Source organism: Syngnathus acus, chromosome 6 (assembly GCF_901709675.1).
Source record: "Syngnathus acus chromosome 6, fSynAcu1.2, whole genome shotgun sequence".
NCBI lineage: Eukaryota > Metazoa > Chordata > Actinopteri > Syngnathiformes > Syngnathidae > Syngnathus > Syngnathus acus.
The window spans coordinates 13013728-13040877 of record NC_051092.1 but is presented as its reverse complement, the minus strand read 5'-3'; the positions used below and the strand labels follow the sequence as shown (position 1 = coordinate 13040877).

The 27150-nt window shown below is 43.0% G+C and overlaps 1 protein-coding gene across 2 annotated transcripts in view; it reads left to right on the top strand.

Annotated features, from left to right (window-relative positions):
* The window catches only part of znf423 (zinc finger protein 423), an 89502-nt gene extending 62638 nt beyond the window's left edge, over positions 1-26864 (top strand). For both annotated transcript variants that reach the window (XM_037255092.1, XM_037255091.1), the window contains 3 exons: positions 18273-18404; positions 19354-19469; positions 26147-26864. In XM_037255092.1, the coding sequence (XP_037110987.1) occupies positions 18273-18404; positions 19354-19469; positions 26147-26176 (278 nt within the window). In that variant the 3' untranslated portion in view covers positions 26177-26864. The remainder of the gene's footprint in view (positions 1-18272; positions 18405-19353; positions 19470-26146) is intronic.
* The last annotated feature ends 286 nt before the right edge of the window (positions 26865-27150 follow it).

The window sequence follows — 27150 nt, the reverse complement described above, 5'->3', positions numbered from 1 at the left end:
CATTTGTAAAGAATTTGATTAGATATACTCTCAATCATATTGTTTAAACTGGGATTAGATTTTTTTTTTTTTGCTCCCTGCTTTTATTATCAAACATCTAGGTCCAAGTTCCCATTATTTACATTCTTCCTTTTTTTTGTTGGCTATCACTCCACCCCTTATTTATTGAACAAGCCTACATTGACTTCTTTGCTTCTTACCACTGCTACTTAGCTCTAATTTTTCTGTAGCATTTGCGTTTCAAACTTTTTTTTACCAACAGAGAATGACTTAGTCCTCACCCAATCAGTCTATTTTATTTTTAAGTAAGAAGTATCCCACAATGTAAAAACAATGGTCCCAGTGCATGGTTAGAGACACTCAAAATATAAATGACATTAAACCAAAACATTTGCTGTTGTAAATCAAATTTGCTGCAAATATATGTCGAGGCTCGAAATAACATTTTGTAATCAAATCATCCCTGTGCATGGTTTAAAACAAACCTAAACTAAATGAGCATTTAAAAAGCCAAACAATAGGCCAGTGTGGCATGTGAAGGCTCAGCCCACTTCTGACTGCCAATAAACCCGGCCCATCAACCTGCACATAGTGTACACTATGCATGCAGCCGTTTATAGTTTAAGCGTATACTCCTTAGCGAGTCGCTAAATTAATTACTCTGGGATGGGTGTGTGTGTGTACGTGTGCAATGAAGGTTTTGTGTTGCATGGTGCTTGTGAAGCCCTAATGGGGTATACCGTGTGTGTTTATGTGCTCCCAGGCCGCTGTTTACCGCTTAGCGAGCTGGAACTAATTTACTAATTGAGTTTTGTGATGGAAGGCAAAGACAGGGAAAAGTGAAATGGAATATAAAGACTTTGAGCCGTCGCAAACTCGATGCACTGGGAAAAGAAAGAAGGGGGGAAAAGATGGCGAGGAGTATGTGCACGGGGAAAAGTGGCATGGTACGACTTGGCATCCTCTCAATGTCTATGAGGAGAAATCTGCTGTGTTGCTGACAGGGACTTGTCAAGCCCACTGCCACATTATAAAGAAGGCTGTCAAATCGGTGAATTCATACCAGCAGCAGGACGTGACACGATTGACATTTGAAAGTATGATTGGGAATTTGTGTTTATGTTGTGAGATTTGAATCCATATCTTGGTGTGATTCATTTGTGTTGTAATTGTAAATAAATGATTCCGACTCAGCCACTACTTACAATTAGGTTGAAACTAAGGCAGGAAGATAAAGATTAAGAGGAGGCTGCACGGAAGACAACGGGGAGACTCTGTGAGTGAGTCAGAGGAGGTGAGCGAGGGGCGGGTCTGGTGAGCGAGGTGATGGGGGAGACTCTTGGCTGCAGTTGTAAGGCGAGCCGTGTCAGTACCAGCTGCTTCTCTTTTCATATTTCCCAGCATCCCCGAGGAGCACTGACCCAGTGATGTCTCCAAAGTTCACGTTTAATATTGCAAGGCCGAGAGGCACTTTGGGTTTTGACCCAATCCTTTGCGTTTTTCCAAAATATTTCAGACCAGGATAAAAGCCTGATAAAAGTTGTCTTACTGTGGCATCGTTCGGATTCATGGTAAGAGGTTGTGGGTTCGATCCCGGCTCCAGCCATCTTCTGTGGAGTTTGCATGTTCTTCCCATGCTCGTTTGGGTTTTCTTTGAGTGGTTTAATTTCTTCCTGCACTCTAGACATATATGGTTGGTTAATTGAACACACTAAATTGTCCTTTGTGTGGTTGAGAGTGCGAATCTATGTGTGCTTTGCGATTGGCTGGCGACCAGTTGAGGGTGTTCCCCGCCCCCTGCAATCAGCTGGAATAGGCTCCGTTAGAATGAAGCAGTTTGGATAATGGATGTATGAATTTTTAATATTTTGTATATAAGTGTATTTAGGGTTCATCCTCATTATTTCCCAAATATTTTGAGTTACATTTTTTTTTCAATGCCTTTATATGAATGGTATGCAGATTTTGACTGTTCCTGGTCCCTATCCCCACAGAGAGCGGGGGGGGGGTCCACTCTTTCTTCTCCACCACGTTCCACCTGATTTCCATGCACAATCTGTTGGAGGTCTTGATCACAGTGTTAGTATATCATGTGCTACACCAATACTAACACTGATCCATAATCTAATAATTTGACAGACTATGAGCCCTGCAAAAGACATTTATAAAAAAAAAAGTCATGCCTGGGTGAGAATGGTGTCAACTTTTTTTAATCAGTCACATTGATTATCATAAAATTTCCTGTTTCATTTCACTCTTGATCTTTATGCCTTCATCCCCGTGTAGCTCACCATAGCCGCCTCCGCAGCACCACTGCCCCCACCCTCTCTCAGCGGTCTTCCTGTTCTGCTCGTCTCTCCTCCCTCCATCTCTCCGTCCCACCCAGGGAGAGCAAATCCCTCTTTTCCTAGGTAGGAGTGCAGGGAGGAGTGGTCTGGCTTAGATCTCAGCCCCCCCGCATCATCCCTTCATCAAACCCCCTCCTGCCACCACCACCCCCATCCGTCTTCTCTGTATGCTCATGTTAAATTACATTTTTTTCATGTCTCTCTCTTTCCCTCCCTCGTTCTTCCCCCTCGGCTTTTCCATTACCATTACATTTGAATTCTCGCATCTAGCAAGTCGCTACACTTGTATAGTGGATTGGGATCCAACTGGTACAAAAACAATCCATCATTTTACAAAGTTCATCTCATTTTGTTTAGCGCAGGCAACATGAAGTGTTTGTGTCTTGTCGGACAAGCTTTTCGTTACGCACAATAACAATACCTCCTACTCTATTCCTATCATAATTATTAGGTTGAATTGTGAAATCTGGGAACATAATGGCTTGATGGAATTACACTAGATGTCAATTGCGTGATCATTTTCCTTCTAAAAACAGCCAACGCACATGTTGTAGACCTTGTTTTTGTCTCTTTTTCATTCCCCCACCTTCCTGTATCATGTCCACCTTGGATGCCTCTGTAGTTTGTTCCTCCAGTTTTGTAAATGAGCACAACCATCCTTGTCTCGACCCCCACCTCCTCGCTCGTTTTAGTTTGCCATTTGCAGCCCCAGTGCCATACCTGCTCTGCCCACATCCTTCCAACTCTGCACTTTTTTGTTTTTACGGAGCAAGCAGGGGCTTGGTCCAGTCATTAGGATCCATTTTCCTCTGTTCTTCTGTGTGTCCTTTACATACTTTTTTTGCTGCTGTCCCGTGTCCCCGCGGCCCCGTTACAGGCCTCTGTTAACGGGATGGCGCTTACTGGATAACTGGCTTGTTTGAGAGAAAGGCTGCTCAAATGAAAGGGAGTGAGGAAAACGGGAGACACGGGTGACAGAGAGATCAGGATGGAAAGTGTGCACTGGGAGTTCTCAGGGAGTGGCGGTGCACACTGTGTCCTCACACAATTAGATGTTTGATTCTGGTGTCCAGCTTGTGCAGAAAACTGGATATGTGAACTGCAGCAGTGTTTGTCCAGGAATGAAGAATAAAGTGACATTCATTTGTAGGACGAAAATATTCTGCGTATGAGGATAAAAAGAAATTATTTATTGTACTTTATAAAAACGTTGCATTGTATTTAAACAGAATGTAAAGTGCTGGACAGTTGTGTGTCATGATTTAATGTCAGAATATATGTGTTATGTATGCTGCGCAATATACCAAAAGAATATCGATATTGCAACATCGGGCCGTGCATATGTCCAAGACACGCATTAAGTTTCTTCGATAATTGTATACATTTATCTGAATTTGACCAATCAGGCGCAAACTTAAATATGGCAATCAGTGGTTGAACATTATCAAGTGTAATTACAATTCTTTAGCTAAGAATACGTTGAAATTATTTTGCTGCATGAAAAAAAATATTCGATGATATCAGATGAAATATTTTCCGGAATAATATCAATAGATAGCATGTTCTGAAATGTTGAAGCTGAAGACACATAGTGACAAATGGAGTATTAAGATGTCAACAGCAGTCTTTACTCAGACTTTATCACAATGACTCATCATTCGGCCCTTTGTATTTCCTTTCCTTCGATATACAATGATGACTGCATCCGATTCATTTTCGCCTGCCACTTGTTCCGTCTGCCAGTGATCACAGACTAATCACTTATCATTTTGACAGTGTGATTGTTGCATGTCTGGAAACAGCTGATGTTTCCCGGGGTGATTAAACAATGTTCTCTCAACCCTTCATCATCTTTGGACCACCCATTCATCTCTCTCGCTCTCTTTTTGCCTCTGCCCTTTTTTTCTCCCCCACTCTCTACCCTCTTCTTCCACTTGCTCCTTGAGTACCATCGCTAATCATCATTCCATGGCTTCCTCCCCAGCTGCACAACATTAGGAGATGAATGCATTAATAAAGCCCACACACACGCCGACGTTAGCACACGGCAGTGCTGACAGATTGGCCTCGTCGTTTGCTGTCATTAAGTGAGGATCACCGGCTCTCCATCATTAACCGTGTGAGTTATGGAAAGCTCTCATACAGGAGCTGGGCCTGTTTGTTTTATGTAGATGGACGTGTCACCCGTGTGTATTGAATCGTGGTTATCAATATTTTTTTCTCATTGTACAAATGAAATTAAAGTTGCTGATGTTACAAAATCTATTCTGATTAGTACTGGATTTGTCAAGTACGTATTAACCAGCAAAATCCACCTATGTTTATCCATCTCTTGGGGCGGCCATTTTGCCTTGCAGTGACACACGCTGGCAACAAAAAATTACATCACAGCGCTTAGGAGCATAGCTTGAGAATGTCCCATGACCAAATCGAGAAAACAGGTGAACTTACCTGTCCCCGCCCACTATGATGTCATTTTCAAGGGACAAAATGGCCACCCCTGAAATGGATACAAACGGGTAGATTTTGCTGCATGATTCATGTTAAAATAAAACACAAAAAGACAAAAACAAAACAGTCATTTTTTAATAGCCTTCAAATCTAAATTTGTGGGAAATGCCATTCAACGGCATTCATCTTTTTTCTACTGTACAATCTGGACACACAGATGCTCACCAACTATTAAGAACCAGAGTCAGTCAGACCTTTAGGAAGCCACATCCACTCAACCGTGTGTGTCTTTGTGCGTATGGTGTTTTGTGTAGGGGGGATGAAGGCCCGCACGGGGAAATAGAGAGGGTAAGAGGAGCTCAATGAGAGTTTGATATTTGACAGCTGATTAAGGAGAGACGGGGCGCTCTGACAGGATGCCTCAATGGGACATGGGAGGTGAGACCAGGAGAGGGTGTGGAGCATTGGGTGGGGGATGGTGGGAAGAAGACAAGTTGTTGCTGAGAAGAAGGGAGAAGATATGGAATATTAATCAAAAAGAGAAGCATGTCCCCCGATTGTGTACTTTAGAAAAATAGCCAAAGGGAGGAATTGGGAAAGTAATGGCAAGGAAGTTAATACTGAAAGGGAAGGTGGAGATGGAAAACAGGGTGGGAGATGAGATAGAAAGGTGGCTTGCATCCTGCTGCTTATCCTTGAACACTCTTCGGAGGTCTCTCCTTCCATCCCCCCCGTCTGTCTCTTCATCAAACACTCACATACAGACACTCCGTGCCCGGCTGGCACACGAGGGTGCTGTTGCAATTAAACCAGCGCAGCATGGAGCCCAGATTGAGGGGGGGTCAGGAGGAGAGGGAGAGAGAGAGAAATCCACACTGCATGAACACCATCCTTGGAAGAAAGAAGAGAACGAGAGAGAGTTACAAAAGGTGATGATGATGTGGAGTTGAGAACCAGTTGTTGTAGCTTTTAGAAATATGTAGTGGTTGTGGCATACCATAGCGTGTAAAAGATGTCAGTGTTAACAGTTTTCATGTCACTTACAGTGTCCACATACTGTCTAGATATGAAACAATTAACAATAAAACACACTCACCTAGTTAGGGTGTGTGTTTTTTTAATATGTTTTTTCTTGAAAGCTTGATGAAATTCTGTTGAATGTTTCATCTTGCTTGCAGTTACTGTGCATCCTCCCTGCCTGCTGTGATTGGTTCTTTAATTAGCGCCTAACAAGAGCCTTTCAGGAAGGCGGAGTACTGATTGGATGTCTTATCACAGTTAATGAGCTCTATTAAGTCATTAGGAGGGTCCTCTGCCTCCATTTCCCGGGGCTTCGCAGGTAGCGCGCTCTTTATGAGACCGCAGTAGCGAGAGAGAGCTGACGGGAAACAATTACGACGTCATTTCCTCCTCACTGCGAGGATGCTTGACTGGGAGTAATTGAAATCTGATATTTAAGTGTCTGCTTTCCAAATATGAATCCTGTAGTGCAGAAATAAGCATTGTTGTATATGTGAGGCTGTTTTGAATGCTTCATAGTGATTTAGGGAGTGGGAGGGTGTCCAGGTGGGGTGTTGTGGTTCAAAACGCACATCTGGAATACACTGAGCACCTTATACCCAGATGAGTTGTTGTGTGACTCTACACACCCATTTATGAAATAATTGTTTTTTGTGTTCCAGAAGTGTGTGTTCATGCGAGTTTGTGCTGTGTTTGTCCAGACAACATCTGTGTCTGTCTGGTGTATTTGGACAAAATTTGACAGATGTTATTTTGATGTGGATTGAAGGTTGAGAGTGATAAATGACAAAGGGAATAGAACAATGAACTCATTATACACACACACATGCTCTGCTATGAAGTGAGCCATGAGACAATGTTTGGTCGAGCATGGTTGGCTGGAGTGGCAATTAGTAAAAGCTACATGTGTATGGCTGGCTGGCTAGACAGTGGTTCTCCAACTCCAGCTGTTACGTCCTTACAAATAAGCCCATTAGTTTCATTTGCGTACGCATACGCTCCAGTTAATGCAAACAAGTGTTGATGTACAGTATTTTATTATTGTAAACACCAATGTGGTTTTATTGTTTCCATAAGGCGCACAGATGTTGACCTGATTATTTGTTGTTCTCTAACTCCTGGGCAGAGGCTGGTTTTCAATATTTGGGGAGAGTCTGACAAAAATCCCAAATTGGCAAACAAACTGACAGATACTCAAGTTCGTAAATGTGTGTTTTTGAAAATTGTCGCAGAGTGGCGCTCGATCTCTGCAGGTTCGCACCACGGCTAGCCGCTAGCTAGCGTGACTCGTTTGCATAACTGCACCGTGCGGCTCGTGGCTCCCCGTGTCTCTTTTAAGGATGTGTTTGCGATTGAAACTGCAGCACATGACACAGCTCACAGGTGTGTTATTGATGTTTGTGTGCCATCAACATTTGTCACATGTCGTCGGAGAAAAAAGGTGAAAGCAAAGTGTCTGAATCAATGCACCTTTTACTTTTCCGTGCATACTGAAACGATAAACTCCGAGTAACCTAACTTGTCCTTCATAAGATGGTGTCAGGAATAGGTGAACCAATTACACGGAATCACAATCTGGATGTGCTTTGATTTGGAGTTTCAAAAACTGCGCAGGTGCCAGACCTCGACCCAAACAATCCGTTTTGTTATAAGCTAAATATTGTGATCCAGTGGCAGCTTGTCAGGAGAGGACACAATGTGTTTGAACATATGACAACCTCATTACTGGGATCACACATTAACAGTTTAGCACATAATCCATGTACACACACATTTTTTTGTAGCAGGAAGACAAAGAGTGGCTGCGGAGGAAGACAGCGGAGACAATGAAACAATGCCCCCTAACCACCGCACTGACTTCTCTTTGTTGGAGGTGTGTGTATGCATAACCGCATTCGTGTGCGAGCATGTATTAATATTGATTTAGCATTCTGTCAGGGGGTCTTTGAACCTCACTTTCCCTACTCAGCCCCTCGGGACATGTTGTAGACACACACGTTCGCGCAGGCACGCTGAGAGGCGTCAAATATAATTAATGATAAAACCTGAAGCCTTGACAAAGAGACACTCGCCGTGTAGGATATGTGTGAGACTTTGTGAATATAAATCCATTTGTGTGTTCTTGCATCACTGGGTGTTTGTGAGTCACAGAGACCGAGGCGATGAGAGAGAAAGGGGCTAAACTGTGATTCCCAGTAGTGGCTTTGCTCTACATGTGAACTCTCTTAAGTAGGCTGGAGAACTGTTTGACTGAGCACTTGTCTATGCATACGCATTTGTGTGTGTGTGTGTGTGTGTGTGTGTGTGTGTGTGTGTGTGTGTGTGTGTGTGTGTGTGTGTGTGGTGTGTGTGTGTGTGTGTGTGTGTGTGTGTGTGTGTGTGTGTGTGTGTGTGTGTGTGTGAACTTAAATGTTTAATCCGTTATCAGCTATTTTATGCTTTTTTAGCATAGGATATATTTTTGCCGTTTGATGCGTACAAGTGTGCAGCGGGTGTTACGGAGCTGGTGTCGTGTAACATAAAATACCATTTTTTGTTCTTGTGTGTTTTGTGGGTTGTTTAACATTTTATTGCATGAACGTGTGTACATGTTGAGGGAAAAAAAAGTGTTCACTTAGAGCTGAAAAATTTCAGACAAACTAAAGGTAACATAATATTTGCCTATTAATTAGACTTAGACATGCACATTGTCACGACAGACAACACGAGCTGTATCAAAACTTTTCATATAGTCAACATTTTATCAAGAAAAGATGTTTCAAAATGTTTAATGCAGCTTATTGTCAAAACAAATGTAAAAAAAAAAATGAATTACACCTTTTGCATTTAAAATAACCAGACAACTGCCTGATGAAAGGCACGCTACCTCAATGCTAATACGAGTTAGCATCCATGTTGTCGTGCTGTAACCTTTCAAGCACTGGATGGAAAACAAACGAAACTCGAACTCAGTGGTGTACTAATGAGCTTAGAGAAGAGCATAAGCATTATAAAAGATTACATTTTAGATATATAGTGGCGTTATTGTTCCTCATAAAGACAGACTTGATACACCTCATGTGAAGTATTGTATAGGCTTATCTTTTTATCCTTTTTATGATTAAATCAAGCCTTAATGCTTTAATAGAGCAAAAAGCAAGACCATTTTGTCATTTTCTGTTCTCAAATGTGACTGTTTACCTGACTGTTCTTCATCGCTTTGCTCTTGTGTGTCAGTGGCTCTGCAGGGCTGCCTTGCCATCCATCTTTGGGGATTCTCTTCACAAGTTGCATTCGCACGCACACACAGGAATCTCTAGGCACATGTATATTTGATTTCTGCCTCAGAATAATTAATAGCCGTGTGTTGATTTATTTATTTGTTTGTATTTGAAGCAGACAAAGGGAAAGTGTGTGTTTTTGTGTGCTGGTGGGTGAGAGCAAAAGAAAAAAGCAATTTTTTTATTTTATTTATTTAAAGCGCATGTTTTTGGCAATTTAAATAGTTTGGCCAGGTTTCCACTTTTGGAGATGGTAGTCGAATTATTCTTTTGTGTTTGGGAAATAACTCGAGTGTGGTCAAGTGTGGAAATGTGTACACATATTTGGACAATAACCGAGCTGATTCCAGACGAATTTTTTCATTCGTATTTCAGTAGACATAGTGTAATTTTTGCCTCGTGTTGCATGCATCGTTATGCATTTAAGTTAACATGAATTTGAAGATTTAAGGTAACAATCTTCAATTGTCATTCCCAATGTCCTTGAAGCTGATTACTTTTAAACTGATTTGGACCTTTCAGAAAATGTATAACTTTGTTTCGTGGATTAACATTGCCACAAGCATCCACTTTACTCCCGCCCGTTTATTTATTTATGTATTTATTTTCTTGCAGCCTCTCCACACCTGATGTTGGGTGACCCACACAACTTTTCGTATGGGCAATGAAAACACATTCAGTGGTAGTCTCAATGTTAATGAATAGTTTATCGTGTTGTTGTTTTTTTTTGCCTTGTTGTGGCACTCACAGGAGTCATGTTTGTAGCCAGCAGGCATCGCATACAATACACGCACACAAGCACATATGTGTGATGTGCTATGGGAGGTCTCCAGCCATGTTGCAGGTATCTGGCAAGCTATTCCACACATGACCTCGTCATGATTTACTGTCTTCATTAGCATGCTCTGCTGTGTGTGGGTGTGTATGTGTGGGCAATGCTTTTGTGCTTTAGGAGGGGGGCAAAGTTGGCTTGCTCTGTATCTTGTGTGTCATTTTTTTCCAAAAGTTTTGAATCAATATAAATCATATTCTGTTGCTAGTCTCCTTCACAGTGTCTTTCCTAGTCCGAGTGGCAGATGAAAGCGTTGTCAAAACCTTGTTGTAAAAGTCTGGCTGCTTGTTTTGTTTTTGAAGGACCTCAGCGAGGTGCATCTTGGCATGCCCTGGCCTGGCATTGCTTGCGAGGGGTTCATGGACGCAGGCAGTAGGGCTTGGTGGGGGATGTGTAGGGCGAGGACATAGCGGACAGGCTGGAAGCAAGGTCACTCCTAGTGTGTGTGTGTTTTCCTGGGCCACACGCATGTTCATGTGACCTGTGTGATAGCAGAGGATATAATTGCACCTATTGAGTGATTAGAAATTAACCTTGCCACAGCTTATTTAAAAGTCGGGCTGACATTCTCAAATGTTTTTGGAAATCGATTACCCTCAATTATTTCATCGGATAATCAGATGGATTAGTGCCCTTGTGTCGATCGATTTTCATGGTTGATTTATACGACTTTGTCAATTTTTTTTTTTTTTCCTTTTTCTTCCCTCCAACCTGTTTCAAAGAATAATTTAGCATTTTTGTTTGCAGTCCAAAGTCTCATCTGTGGAGGTTGGATGCACCATTAGTTCCATTGGTATCCTTTTAATTGAGACTAAATTAGCTGTCAAATTGGAGCAAAACACTTGCGGCCTATCTGTTATCTGCTATCTGTCTCACACTCTACACCTTTCTTCCTCTCTCTGGGTCCAGATGGGCAGCTTGCAGGTTAACTGGAACAGCTGGAGCTGCATTATTAGCATCCCGCTGTGCACTCTTATTGGCTTGGCTTCTCTCCTCCTTCCTCCTCTTCTAGTATTCATGCTTTTAGATCATGCAAGCATACAGGGTCAGCGAGCGCATTATTGTTGGAATGTACAAATGGAATAAATAGGGATTGATTAAAAAAAAAAAAAAGAGCTACTTAACACAGTAAGTCGCTCACACGTCATCGATGGTTGTCTATCTTGATAGGTGTTTTTGTGCCATTTCAAAGATGCGGCACGGATAAGCCGGCTAGCTCCCTTCGACTCCCCCTGAGAATGCAGATTAAAGAGCCACACACAGGCAAAAATAAATATGATATTAACAAACACACACACGAGCACACATAGGCTGGGGGATTATATAAATGCAGGTAAACACCGGCGCTCAACTCTCATATACTTCATCCAAAGGAATGAGAAGTGAATCACAAGTCACTCCGTCACATCTCCGTGGTTAGCCTACCGTCAATCATTTTCATCCCGCGACACGCTTTGCATCCATATCATATGACCATGGAATTGCACGATTTTTCAAAACACTGATTGACAGACAAGACATTCAGATTTGACCCTTTCTCTACCACCTTGACAACTGCATAGATCAGAGCCTTGATTATGGTTGCCATGGTAATTAGCCCTGGATACGGACATGCACGCTAACCTTGATGGGTGGGCTTTGTGTGCCTGTTCTAATCTTTCATAACCTTTTAAGATATAGTCAGTGTTGAAATATTTCTCTGAAATTAGCCCTTGGGAAATTTCCCACTTGATCAGTATTCGGTAAAAGAAACATTCCTTCTGAACCGGCAGAATATTTTTGTTGAATGCCAACGTTTGGGGTTTTGTTTTTTCAAATAAAAAAAAAAATCATCCATTTTGCATGCTCCCCACAAGTAGCAGTAATAGAAAATGAATGGATGATATGCAAGTCTAATCTTTTCCCCAACATTGAAAAACAAATGAACAAATGCAACATGTGTGATGGGAAGGTCAAGTGTTTGTACAAAAGAGGTGGTGTTAAAATCTATTAGAAGAAAGAGGGCTTATTACATTGTAAATGCTACCATAGTTGCAGACTCCTTCTTTGCGTGTGCGCGGATGTGTGTTTATGGTTTATTCACACTGATTAAGCTTATTCCCTCCAGGCTACTTTCAAGCTTTCAATTAAGATTCTAAACAGAAATATACTCTGCATTCATTACCCTCATCCCTCCTAACAAGCTAAAGTGTGTGTGTGTGCGCGCGCCGGTGTGTTAGAGTTTGCGTGTGTTTGTTGGAGGAAGCGGTAATTCCCTATTTTCCCGTGAAAATCCTGAGCAATGATTCCAAGGCTGGAGCAATGATGTGCGCTGCTCTCCTTGTTGAATGTTAATTAAAGTCTCATTATGATAGCATGATACAAGACATTCAAATTACCTGCTTGTTATTGCGGTCAAGTGCGCTCCGTATTGTGAAGTGAAATTATCCTGCGGTGGTGTTGTCAGGCCATTATTAATTTCAGTGCGTTAACTACAATGCAGGTTCAGAAAATGACAATCAAACAATGTTTATATTAGTTTAATTTTTTTGTCATATTCATCCATATTGATATTATTAATTTTATTTTCTAACTAGATATTATTAAGGTACGAGTTTAATTATCTTTCCTTAATGCTGCCCCCCACTCAAACAAAAACATTTTGCAACATGTTTATAAAAATAGATATAGCACTGATTGATAGTTTCCGTTCTAAAAATATACAGAACATATGCCTTGAGTTTTAAATGTCCGAATGTGAAATTCTCTTTGTTTTATATTTTGTTTGACAGTAAACTTCAACTGGGCATGGCCATAAACAACTTTTTTGGTGAATTGTTCCCGAACTGCCAAACTAATTGTTATAGTGAAGTGAATTGAGTTGAGTTCACTGTCAGGAAAATTGTTCGAACCACAGCATGAATCTTAAAAAAAAAAAAAAACATGCTAACACTTGTATCACTACTACTGTATGTTCAAAATTCTGTATTTCTGTGATTCGTGGGTTTGTACACAGACCTGCGTGTGCGTGCGTGTGTATACGTGTGTGTGTATGTTCTGTTTTTGAGGCTGCTGGATTTCACAGCACACTTCTACTGTTATGTAATCTGAGAGGGAAAACCCATCCTTAACACACACACACGCATACCGACTCTCCTTCCAAGACACACATGCACTTGTGCACCGCATGCCAATTTGTGCTTGCTAACCGGCCATCGCCATATGCCAGTCTGGCTTGCCAATAGTATGTTTATGTTTTGCTGTGTGACTCGTTTTTATTATTTTTTTATTATTAATTTTGGACCTATTCTTACACCATGAACCTAGTTGATTATGTTCGATCAAATTGTACAAGAAACCTTCAAGTCACTCATTGGAGCTGCCAATAAAGGCAAAAAATGGCGCAATCCCAGTCTTGACCTTCACGGCATATGACATATGGAGTCAATCCTAACTCCTCCTGTCATAAAATTACTTTTATGCTTGTGAGTATTATCACTCTACATGTGTTGCGCCACTGTTTGTGTTCAATAGCCGTGAGACTGATGTTATTTGTTGAGAAAATAAAAAGCAAAGAAAATGCCAAAAGGATGGCTTCTGTCTCAAAAAGTCTTTAGTTGTGTCACTGGTATCCCAAGGCGCCAATGTATTGATATTTTATGTACAGCTAAATGTCATTACTGTAGTGTTGCGTAGCTTAAAATAGGCTACAATTGTACGGATCCACAAGACTTCTACTTTAACTAAAACCTCGATAGCTGCCGGCTCCGAAAGACCTTTTTGCATGCCGAACACAAATCCCCACTGCTCGCAACTGAACAGCCTGGCCATTTCTAGAATCGTTTTAACTGGAGGCATCTTAATAACCGTATCATGCGAGCTTCACTTGCCGTGTACGTCAACAGCAAATGCATTGTTGAGTTGTTTGTCGTCTTGGTTTCCATGCTGTCTTTCTACGGCTGCAGCGTGGGCCTGGAGCCCAACAGGGATTCCAAAAACAAACACACCATGAAGTTAGCAGACTATAATCACGCTCTTCTTTAAAGTACAAACACAAATCTCAGTGTCGGAACTGTGCTTGCAATTTTATTTCGGGGAGCTGGCTTTGCGATGGGCTATAAAATGAACCTATCGCAATGTCAAACCCTGCTTTCAAAGGTTGGACAATCACTCATTGTCATTCAGTCTAAAGTAAGGAAAATCCACACAGAGAGATAAGGAGTATTCAGATGATGAAAATATTGACATTTACCTCACGGAGCGAGTGATAGAATTAGAGGAGGGATAGAAAATGAGAAAGGGAGAAAGTGTGTGTGGGTGGAGGATACCCGAGGGACCTCCACACTGCAGCATTCTTTGTCTCCGTTTGTGTGTGTGGGAGCTGGAGAGACGGAGAGGGTGAGTAAGGTGGGGGTACTCTTGGGACCCCTCCAGCACTGCAGCAGGTTTTGTGTGCGTGTATTGTCCAGCCCCCACACTACCAATGGGTCAATCTCACCCCCTGAACCTCCCCAACCCCCTCCACTTGGTTGCTATGGAAACACACCTTGAGCAAAGCCCCTGGAGAGTTCGCTATTCCTCCACCTTCCATCCACTGCTCTCCTCCTGGCTCCACTTTATCTCCCACCATCTCAGGTACCCCCCTCTACCCTTCATGTCTTCCATCCCGCCGTCTCTCTCCCTCCATCCCGTCTGCATCCGTCTTTTCCCCTCTGCGCCTCGCTTTTGGCTGCCGTCCCCCTTGCTGTCCTCACCATCTATCGCCTGGCATCCTTGACGGCCTCTGCGCCGCGAGAGACCAAACACACACGCATGCCTACATCTCTTCCCCACACACACACACTGTTTCAAATAGTTTTGGGAAGGAGGGGCTCGACAAGTGCAAGGAGGGGCAGTAATGGAGGGTTGGTACCCCAGGGACCCCCTGCAGCCATTGCTGAGGTAGTAATAGAGGAAAAAGGGGCGTGGGGTTTTAGGGTTAGTGGGTGCCTGAATACCCTGAGGAGCTTCACAGTCTATAGTAAGATAGGACGTTTGTGTCTGTGTGTATGTGCTTGCGTGAGTGTGGTATGTAATAGGGGGTAGGCAGCCACCTTAGGGACCGCCAAGCTCATTTATGCTCTGCTGCATGTTTCACTCAGTGTGCGTGTGTGTGCGTGTGCGTGTGTGCGTGTGCGTGTGCGTGTGTGCGTGTGCGTGTGCGTGTGTGCGTGCGCGTGTGTGCGTGCGCGTGCGTGCGTGTGCGTGTGTGTGTGTGCGTGTGTGTGTGTGTGTGTGTGTGTGTGTGTGTGTGTGGTGTGTGTGTGTGTGTGTGTGTGTGTGTGTGTGTGTGTGTGTGTGTGTGTGTGTGTGTGATGCCACCTGGTCCCTCTCCTCTGGTCAATTAGCAGAGAGAGTGGAGGGTAAGATGAGAGAGACTCAAGCTAACGCGGATACCAACAATCAGGCCAAATTTGAGCATTTTCCCTGACAATCGAAATTAGCAACGGCAATATTAAAATGAAAAACTATCCTGATCAATTATCCTGAGTTGTGGGATTTGTTAAGAATGTTTTCCCCCCCCTTTCTCACTCAAAAAATGGCTGTGACAACTGTAAATGATAAACATATTCAATATGATATGTGTTGCTATTCGCCGCTGTGAAAGTGACAAGTACATGTAAGACGTTTTCACCAAATGAGTGACAGCAAGCAAGACTAGTTTTGCTAGCTTCCTCTTTTCCTCTTCTACTACAATTACTATACCTCTTTGTATCTTCCCACGGTCTCGATGCCCTGTGGCACCATGCTGCCTCTTACAGCTCAATCCTGGTAATACAAAGATATCTGTTTTGGGAAGGAGACTTAAGCTTGGCAAATTTTTGTTTGTTTTCTTGATAACACCAAACACCAACTTCCGAAAAAAAAAAAAAAAAATTCTTTCCAGATAATGAATAAAAAAAATGTTCGGCTCAATAGTGTAAACCCCAATGAGAAAATGAAGTAAAAATGTCTTCCTCGTGCCCTGCTTGTCATTGGCGTTGTCATGGCAACCAATCAAGCCCAGAAAGTAATATTATGAGAATTGTTAGCACTCCTGGAACAAACGTTAGTGAATATTTTTTCTTATATATGTGGAAAAAGACAGAAATGTCTTATCCTAGATCTCCCTAAAATACATTGTCACAGAATCCCAGTATTAACCTTCACCCGGGTTGCCTCTTTTTTTTGGTCTCTTTCATCCCTCTTTCTTTCCCCTACGTTCTCTGCCCCAGCATGGGCCTCCCGTACTTGTGTGCGTCAAATGCACGCCGTGAGACAAAGTGTAACGGCGGGATACTCTGTGACTTTGTCATCTCACTATGAGTCACACACACAAACGTTCGTGCACAGACTCGGTCTCAGGGGGAGATGGCATATCGAGCGTGCCGTCCCCACACATGCTGATCAAAACAATGTGTTTGTCACAAAAGACAACTCTTTCATGACGCACACACAACCGCATAGTAGTTGGAGGCCCTTCTTCCGGACAACCCGATTAAATATCGAAAAAATCCAAATGTCCTTAAAAAAATTGCCATATTCTTAAACACTATCATAATCGTAGTGTGAAGCAATTGATTAAACTACAATGCCGTCTGTCATTCTTTGCCGCCCACCATGTGACTCCCCCCTCGCCGCTTCAATGTCCTCGTCAATGATAATGAACTCGTATCAGTCTCGCCGGGCCTCGGACACTCTGGCGCCCCACATAACCCGGCGGTCTTTGAGGTTTGCCGTGTATGGGTGATGTTTGGAGGGCGCCAGTCGTGGAGCATACCATCCTTGTAAGCCTCTGTGGCACCAGACACACACACACACACACACACATGCAGGCAACTATTGAAGCAGGATTAGGGCACCCTTGTCGGCCTTTGAGGCAAGGAAAGCTGGCAATGTGTGTGAGCGTGTGCGTGTGTGTGTACTTGTCAGTATGGGTGTCATGGATGTCTGACTGAAGATGTTATTAGCCTCACAATCGACTGCAGCTTGTTGTGCTGACTGATAAATGCTTTTTTTTTTGTGTCACTTATCACAGGAGTACATGTATTAAATAATGTTTTACAAGTAGTGTCTTGATTTTATATTTTAAATTTTTATTACCGTATTTATCAGACTATAAGGTGCACCGGATTATAAGGTCCAGTCTCAATGAACAGCCCTGTAAATTTGGAAATGAGAAATTTCCATCAAGGAACATTTAATTAACGAAAACCAGTACCGTACATTTTTTTTTTTCAACTTCAGTTCCATAGTCATACATAAGGCGCGCTTGATTTTATGGCATACAAATTTTTTTTTTTGTCATTTTAAGTACGCCTTATAGTCCGAAAAATTTAATATTAATCTCTTAGAGGTGCTGAGAGCATTGAGGAACGATTACACTGAGACACAAGCCGTTAACTTTTTCTATGGTGTTCCAAGTAGAGTTCTTCAAGCAGGAAACCAAAAAAAAAGTGCAGATGCAGGCAGCAGATGGCCACATGGCCTTGTAAAAAGAAACAGCCTGGCTCCTTTTTTAAATACATTTATATCGAGGCATGCGGCGCAATTGTGAGTTGCGATAACATACAGCACGTTATGAAAAACCGTGACGCACCGAATCATGCAGATGTGCACTCATAAAAATTCAAATAAAAACTTGAATGTTATACGTTTATATCATTAAATTGTGGTGGTTTTGTCCCAAAATTTAATGGGACGAGTAAATGGGCTTTGGGCCGTCCAAATTAATCAGCAACCGAGGGACCGGGATGACGATAAATAAAGTGAGCGACGAGCTAAGTGGGGGATACACCGGACGGTGGGGGCCGTCGGATAACGAGGACCGAGAGACGGAAGGGTGGCTACAGGATAGCGATAGATCACTCACGGCCCCAGTGGGGAGGACAGGCAATTACCAGTTGGGGCTTGCGTAGCATTGGGACCGTCGGCTGTTAAGCGTGCGACAGGGGATGGGAAATAAAAGCCCATCGTGCGGCAGGGATGACAAGAAGATGGATGTGACTGATGTATCCCAAAACAAATGTACCCCAGAGTAGAAAATTCTGCTAAGGACAAACTTAGGACTTATTTAGTTTAGCATCCACTCTGTAATCAGCTTGATGGAACATCTGTAGGGACTCAGATTTGAAATGACTGCTCTGGTCATTCTCGATCAACTTTTAACCCACTTGTAAAGTTTTCAAGCAGTGAGCGACTGTGTCTTTGTACTTGTGTTACTACCTCACTGTGTTGCTGTCTGTTGTATCTGTTTCAAACATCTGGTGTGAACACTGTATTATTAAATGTAAAATATGTCTTTTTTTTTCATATTGCTCGATCCAGCCTTAACGTGCATATGTATCCGTGTCCTATTTGCAGAGGAGGGCATCAATCACGAGTGCAAGCTGTGTAACCAGATGTTTGATTCACCTGCCAAGCTGCTCTGCCACCTGATAGAACACAGTTTCGAAGGCATGGGAGGTACCTTCAAGTGTCCCGTCTGCTTCACAGGTGAGAGAAAAACAGTGCACGTTCACCTTCAAGGACATTCTGTAGGGAACACGGAAGTGCTTGATTAGCCGTTCAAGAAGTACATTTTTGGTTCGTTGTTTTTTTTTATGTTGTTTGTTTACGTTCCTTGAACCCTTGAATATGATACCAAAATGGTGTCACATCAAATATGGTAGATGTCTTTTTGCTGTTTAATGTTTTTTTTTTTTAACATCATGCACAATGTTCTGATTTTCGAATCTCTCTGTTTTCTACATTTGCTTTTGACCCTCCCTTGTTCTGACTCTCCATCTGCATTTTCTTCGCCCTTCTCTGTACACGCACTTACGCTCCCCATGTCACTTCATCTCTCTGATGGCCTTCTCCAGTTGTTGAGTCGAGTTTTGTGTTGTGTGCTCGTTCCCCAGGTGCACAGCAGTGCTTTAAACTTTAACTCTATTCCTCGGTGGCCTATGAATTAGTAAAATGCCCAGCACTCCTATGGGGAGTCTTAATAATTCAACACATACACACTCAGTGAAAATCTGAAGTTTACTGAAACAAAAGAGAAGCAAAAGAAAGGAAAAAAAACTCTATGAAACAACAGTGGAGCAAAAGTTAAAAAAGAGGGATAATTTATTGATAAATACCACAAGGTCTGCTGAGGATAGCTCTTCTTGTTTTCTCTGCTTATTTCCCCTGCTTCATCCAATGTGCTGCTCTCCCATTTTTTGGCATTTTCTTTCAACCTGTGATTATTTGTACAGCTACGTCACTGTTTATGATCTGTTACGCGCACAATAATCACAAACTTTTTACAGTAAGGTCTATCAGTAAATAAATCAGACGCTGTCTTGAATAGTTAAACGAGAGGTCACTCCAATGGAGCACTTTTGCAAAGTTGAAGCCAGTTGAAAAATTTTTTTTTTACATAAAGGTTGAGACGTCTGTGTTTTTTTTCTCCCGCCAGTGTTTGTACAGGCCAACAAGCTGCAGCAGCACATCTTTGCAGTCCACGGTCAAGAGGACAAAATATACGACTGTTCGCAGTGTCCTCAGAAGTTCTTCTTTCAGACTGAACTGCAGGTAGGTTGGCTTCTTCCTGTGCGCGTGTGCATGCATGTGTTCCAATGGGTCGATGGGATCAGTCACCCGAGTGGAGGTTATAGACCAGCTGTGGACTGGTCAGTTATGAGGTTAATCGCCAATCTTGCATTTCATCGCGTCATTATCTACCGATGTCATCTCGCGCCAGACCAGTGAGCCCAAAGTGTTGACCTTTTTCAACTTATGCGATAACTAAAGCACTACAAACTATATAAAAAGTTTTTTTTTTATACACAATTTATGCCACCGTTTTATTTGCAAACTATGATATTGTAAATATGAGCATTTTTTGCAGCGCACAGACGACAGTGTTAATAATTGATGCAGAATCAACCAAACAAAATTTAAAGGTCCCACTGCAAATACTTTTTTTTTTTTTTAAATGTATTCTGTGACACAATCATTGCTGCCAATGGATTGGATGACTGTATGACTAACAAACCTCAGTTGCTATTTAACATGAAGGCATAATTGGCATCTAGCATTGTGCACTTTTCCTAATTGATATTTGAAAGCTCCCTTGAAGAACAGCAGTCATCTCTTAAGTTCATGCCATCTCAGGAGCATTAACAACTCCGGGATCTTTGGTCCATTAGCAACAAATGAAAACTTGACAATGTCATATGGAAATGGTAGCTGATTGACATTTACATAAATAATCTACTGTCCTACTTTGCAGCCAAAAGACGGACACACGTGTTGTGGCAGTGATGTAGGACTGATGTTGGTGGGCATATGGCCGGCCAGTCAATTTGACAGCGGGGTACCTATTGGACCCTGACGGTTAATGTCCACACAGACACAACTCACGGTCCACATGCTGACATCCCTTTCTCATTTATGCACATGTCCCGGGTGACTCCTCACCTATGAAAATGTATTTCAATAACTGTATTAATTCCACAAATACAAAACACATACACAAAAAACAATATTTAAATTATTTTAAAAATCTGAAAAAATTATAAAAAAAAAATTAACGTCCTCATTTGAAAAACTTGGCATGTGGCTATTTAAAAAAAATAACGTAAAAAAATGTGACACTGATCATAAAAGTTGGCCCACCTCTTGAATTTAGGGTAGCATAAATCATTCACCCATTGCTATTTTTCAAATATCATTTTTAGTGGTGGAGAGTCTCCGAAACCTCACGTTTCTATACCATAGTTGCAATGAGCAAATCAATCAATAATCAGTTCTACACAAACAACGAGTCAGTCTTATCCACCATGCCAGTTTATACGGAAGTCAAAAAGGTTGTGTAAGGTCATGAAAGATTCTTTCCTTTTTTTTGAGGGACACTCAACTCACTGTATTTCTTCCCCTTTGGCTGCTGCACTTGAGGCTTTATCCACCTTATTAACGGTTTAGTGGCCATTCCACGAGTGTGTGTGCGCGGGTGTGTGCATTTGTGATAACCTGCAGCCTCAGTCTGCCGTGCCACAGCTCCATTGTCCCACAGGAGGGCTCTCTAAGTGGGCTGGACCGAAAGGCCGACTGGCGGAGATGGAGAGCTCCTACCAAGGAGGTTAATGCCACTGCTAGCATTTATCGTGTCTGTGCGTGTGTGTGTGAGTAAAATGGGGTTATTTGTGTGTGTGTGTTTTAATGAGGTGCGGATGGATGAAGACGGCTGCTTGGCTAGCTCCAAAAGGCTTTGGCCTCTTTCAAGCCCTCAGAGGGTTTATATGATGTTCAGCTCACACTCTCGTCCTCTATCTCGTACACACACACATACGCACACGCACACACCCAGGGGTCATTGCAGCATGGACACATCGCTGCATCATTCCCTCTCCCTTCAGACTGATTCCTTCCTCACCCCTTCATTTTTGCCTTCTTGCAACTCTGCCCCTCCTTCCACATACACAGTCCGGTCGGGTAGTGTCATTATGCCAGCCCTGGCCGTCCATGTTTTATCATACATTTCCACTCTTCCGGTCTTTCTCCCTGTCTCACGTTTTTTTTTTTTTTTTTGTCTTCCCGCCTCCCTGCCTCTGACTCCCCCCGTGCGTCCCTGAAGAAGCAGCCCCTATGCATATTTTAGCCCCTCTCCTCTCTTCCTCTCCTCTGTGCCACTCCCTGGTGCCACATAAATAGTGCAGACATAAGCTGGTAAATAAGAAATGTTTTGCTGCGTGTCTTTGTGCATGGGTGTTTGTGTGTGGGACGGAGGGAGGCTGTGTAAATAAGAAATGCTGTTGGCCTGATCAGCGAGGTCCTTCTAGATCTCATTTAGCTTTCTGTCTGTCAATTTTTTTTTCCTTTTCCCTGATTCACTTCTACATCATGTTGTTTTTCCAGGGCCTCTAAGGGGTGCTGTTGTGCAGCCGCATGCCCTGAAAGTTTCCCTTGATCCATCCATCCATCCATCACTAAAACTCCCCAGTCATGGCTCTCTTTGATTCCCTGGGATCTGTTGTTCTCCTTTAGCGCTAGTTAATATTGCATCAGAGCTAGATGGGTAGATCGCTGGTCAGATAAATAAGTGAATGGATGGGGGGGTCGTTAGTTTTGTACGTGGGTTGTTTCTCTCCACCTATGCTGCGCCCCTGCACTTTTGAATGTTATAGTTTTACATGCACACACTGTAATGCTTTTAGATGCAATGAAAGAACATTTACTGGTTTTATACTCACAGGCCAAAGCTCGGAGGTACATCGACACAATCTAAGGAGACTATGAAATATTTAGCCTTTGGAATCGTAACAATGCTCAAAGATGTATTCATTTGGCACTACGTGTTTTGTATTCTAAATGGATGACACATTCATTTGAGCCATTCTTTTATTTTTTAAATTGCGCAGGTTGTTTGTACAGATATCTGCTATGTTCCTGCTCGTCTAGCTATACTTGATGTCCACCTATCTTTAATGTATAATCATCGGTGTTTGAATTATATCTGAGAACAATATGTGCGTCCAATCAAAAGAGCCTCGCCGTCTCCCTCTAACTGAATAATAAAAGATGTGTTTGCGGCTGAACCACAATAGTGTGTATCCGCTTGATGTGTTCTTTGCTATGTTTGGGTCTGAGTGTGGGTTGTGACAATGTTTGGTGTTGCTGCTGGCTGTGAAATCACAGCGCGTGCTTTATGATCCACGTCCGTGTGAGTAAGTGTGCAAGAAGGTAGAACTTGAGCCGAAGATCCGTTGACGCTCTTGGTGTGACTCAAATTTGTCATGTGATGTTCCGGTGTGATTTGCTGTCTGTGCTGGAAGTGAGGTCACTTCCTCCTTTGTGTAATGGCTTCCAGCAAGGCGCTCACACCTTTGCTGCGGAGGTGTGTGTTTGTTTGGGTGGGGGGGTGAACAGTGCGTGCCTTTGCCTCTCGTGTTACGGTTTTGGGTACGCGCCCTTTCGTGCTGTGAGTGTATTTTTGGTGTGTTTACTGGTCCAAACCAGTACTTACTGTCTGGGGCAGAGGGGAGGGGAAGTCCCCATGGGAGAAAAAGACTCCAAACAGAAGGTCACGCAGACTGAGCCAGAGGAGGAGAAAATCAGGACTGCTCGTGACTCATTTGAGGGCGAAACCCATGTTTTGGATTAACGAGCGTGTGTCATTTACCACTTAGCCGAAGAGATGGACGAGTTACAGGGAGACATGTGGACAAGTCACCAAGGTAGCCACGGAAGTGTAAGTGAGTGCAGGCGGGTGCGTTTATTTTCAAGCAGCTCCCGAGGCAGCATCCTGTCCTGGACGGGTGGGGCCAAAGACAAGCCAGGGAGGAGAGGAAGCAGGCTAGCCCATCTGCTTGTCCCGAAGCACGTTGTTGGAAGAATGTCAACTCAACTATAAATACATTGAACTCAAGGAAGACCACAAGGCCACTGAGGTGATTTTTCATTTACTGTTAAAAAGGGCAACACACACACACACAGATTTGGAATGCCTCCAATTACCCCCATATATACATGCATTTGACACACATTTATGAACTGACAGGTACTCCATGATACATGAGGGTAGCATTCACACACACACACACACTGAGTGACTCAAAGTCATCATTCGGCTTGTTCTCCGCACACTCAAGCAATGTCGTCAACGTTCGCCTGTTATAAAAAGTCCAGACGTGAGCGGAGCTCTTTCTAACTTTAGACATGATCAATGCGTGAACACACACAATTGGCAAAAGTGACAACAGAAGCCAACACAAATGCGCACACAGGAATTCAGTGTGCAATGAAGAAGATAAGAGAAATGAGAGTGCACGACAAAGCCGATTACATTTTCTCTTTATCTCCATCTCCTCTTCTCTCCCTACATCGTCCCCTTCTACCTTTCCACAGGAGACCTTGTGTGTTGCTGTGTGTGTTTGTCCATATTCAATGTGCATAAATGTGTGTGTGTGTGCATGCATGTGCTCTTAGCTGCAAGTGCAAGGCCATGAATGCATTCCCATGTGTGCGTCTGGCAGTGGTGTGCGTAGGTAATGCGACAAGGCCATATTTCCCCTGGGCTCGGGGCTCTGCTGGCTTTCCACACGCTCGCTCTAAGCAGTTTAGGAAAAACAATGACAGGCCTCGATATGGACTGGACCAGTCGTGCCTGGAAGACATCTCTTCTGAGGACAGTGTACATACAAACATTTTCATCAGAATATTATCTTTCCATAATATTTATATGCAGTGTTACCATCAGGGCTGGACTGGCCATCTGGCAGACGGGCCGGTGTCTTTTTGGGCTGATGCGGTGCTATTTATTATTTTTCTCCAAAAGACCAGTCCTCAATATAAAGGGAAACCGCCCATTAATCCGGTTACAATATCAGAATCAGCTTTATTGGCCAAGTTTGTGCATGCCAAACCAGGAATTTGATCTCAGCCTCTGTACAACATTTAAGTGACTAACAACATTCAGGTGACTAACAACATTTAAGTGGCAGGATGATCAACTTGCAGCAGCAACACATACAAATGAGGAAATGGTAGCTGGTGTTTGCCCCTGCTGTCATATGATGGCATCATCCATGTCACAGTGGCTTCCTGTTTGATCATCTTCCTCCTGCTCTCCCTCCAGGGAGTATCCCTCCATCTCTCCTCCCCTTGCCCTTATGCTCCATCCCTCGCGCCATCTACAAATCAATACACCAACACACACCCCACCAATCTCCTTCCTTTACCTTGCCTTGCCTCAGACCACTCCCATTTGCAATCTTTAAGAGGTCAAGTGTGACGTAAGGTAGGAGAGGACGTGGTGTTACGCTAGTGGAAGCACGACTAGGACTTCTGTCGGTCTGAAAGAGGAATCAGCCTGACCTCCACTGGCTTGGAGGGAGAACTACAGATGGTCAGGAAAGTGAGAGTGAGAGACAGAGGGATCATTTACAATGTGATGGGTTAGCATGTGGACCTCTGACACAGTTCTGACGTTTTTGGGTTCATTCTGGACTTGTGTGGGGATGGACAGACGGATGGGTGGACGGATAATACGATAGAGTGATGGTCATTGTTCGTGTGTGTGTGTGTGTGTGTGTGTGCGTGTGCGTGCCTCTGTGTAGCATTAATATGCTTTATTTTTCCCTGGACAGGCTCGAGCTTTGACTCTAAAGCCCGGTGACGGATACTCTCAAAACACATGCACACACTCATGCGCACGTACGTGCACTCTGTCATGCTTAACATAGGGCTCTCTGGAACATGCTCAGCAAGATAAGGGCCACAGAATGACAAATAAGTATTATCCACCCAAAACCACGTATAATCCTTCACATTTCTGGCCCTCCTTTCCTCTGTATTGTGTGTACGCTCTCGCTCTCTCTCTCTCTCTCCCTCCCCTATGTCCCGTTTGTGAGCCAGGGTGATTAATCTGGGGGAAGCTGCTTTTTTGGGGTGCTGATGGGAGCTGGGGTGCAAGTGGGCGTTGATTGGGAAAGTCTCACTGGGAATAGTGTTCTTCAGCATCTGTGTGTGTGTGAAAGCGAGAGCGATAAGGACCGTTTCATGAGGACAAGCTGTACAGTCAAGGGAAAAGAGGAGAGCGGGAGAAAAGCATCGGAAAAGAAATTTCTCTCGGATACACACATATGAATTCCCAAAGAAATCTTTCCAATCATCTTGCCATCGCGCGCACACAAACACACACATACACTCTCACACACAGTATTTCCCCTGCTTTAGATGTGATGGCTTTGCGTTCCAAACCAACAAATCCAGATTATCAGTTCAGGTCCCCATTGCAGCCGATTTGCGGGCGCCACATGGGACTCAATGGGCAGATGTGTGTGTGTGTGTGTGTGTGTGTGTGTGTGTGTGTGTGTGTGTGTGTGTGTGTGTGTGTGTGTGTGTGTGTGTGTGTGTGTGTGTGTGTGTGTGTGTGTGTGTGTGTGTGTGTTAGTGTGTGTTAGTGTGTGTTAGTGTGTGCGCTTGTGCGTGTGAAGCAGCAGGATCTCACATGATTCTTTTTCCACACATAAGTCTAACATGAGAAGACATTGTTTTTTTAACAAGTTGAAAGAGTTTTCACAGGGACTGCATTAACACGTCCCTCTACTAATTTGTAATTTGTCTGTAGATTTGGCAGGTTTGCAGAGTCAGAGGCGGCGTACGCCTCTTCGTACGTTATTGGGTGTCGAGAAAATAACATTGTGCGCAGAGCCCATTATTTCTCCCATCATGTATTCTCACTTGTCCCCTCTTTCCCTCCGCTCCAGAACCACACACTGAGTCAGCACGCACAGTGAGACCGAGACCCGGCAGGATCTCTCGGCTCAGTCGGGGCCCCCGACCCGGAGCCGGCGGGGGAGCTACATCTCCACATCACAGCCAATCAAAGTGTCATTTGCCACTCACATGTAAAAGTGTAACGATCGCACCACTGGGTGTGGCTATTAGCAGCAGCGGGGGAACAGAATATTAATGGGATATGCTATTAAATAAAGAAAGGCAAGCAAGATGAAGGAGAGGAGTGGAACAAGGTATTGTATGTGCAGTATTTTTAATCGACCCTGCCAAATTTTCTCTGTTACATGTAATTATTTTTTAAGAGATACGAAAAAAAGAAACATTTTTGTTTTGGATCATGTTCATAGTTTCTAGAAAATCATAATTTTCTCTACCTATATTTAGTATTACAATTCATCTGTGCTCATTTTTTTCCTTCCTCCATATGCATTTTGATTTTCTTTGAATTTATGTCTGATTTCTCGCCTTAAATAGGTACTTGTGTCGTGTACTTGTGATTGTCTGTCCTCCGGTTGTAAGTTCCCCTTCCAAATCTCCTTTCTATGATTATTGTTATATATATATTTTCTTCTCTTTTGTAATTACTATGAAAGAAAGACAAAGGAACAAATTAAAATCCAGAAAACCATGCAGGTGTTTCTTTTTTCAGTCTCCATGGGGCCTCTAATAGTTGTAAAAAAAAAAAAAGTAATAAAACAAATCTCAGTACATCTGGTCAATGACTGCTTTTTAAATGTGAATGAACCAGATGGTAATAATACAGACAAAAACAATTACAAAAGAAAATACAAATAAATACATGACAAATAAAGACATTCTGTGTGGTGTGACTTTATTCCCATCGTGTTAGTCAATAGAATTTTTAGCCGGGCCTGTATCTTTGTTCTAGTTTAGTCAAATCTTGCCATCGGGATTCACAAGAACTGTTTTACTTTAATGCTTTTTCCTTGTATGTTGTTCTCTAGCAAATTAC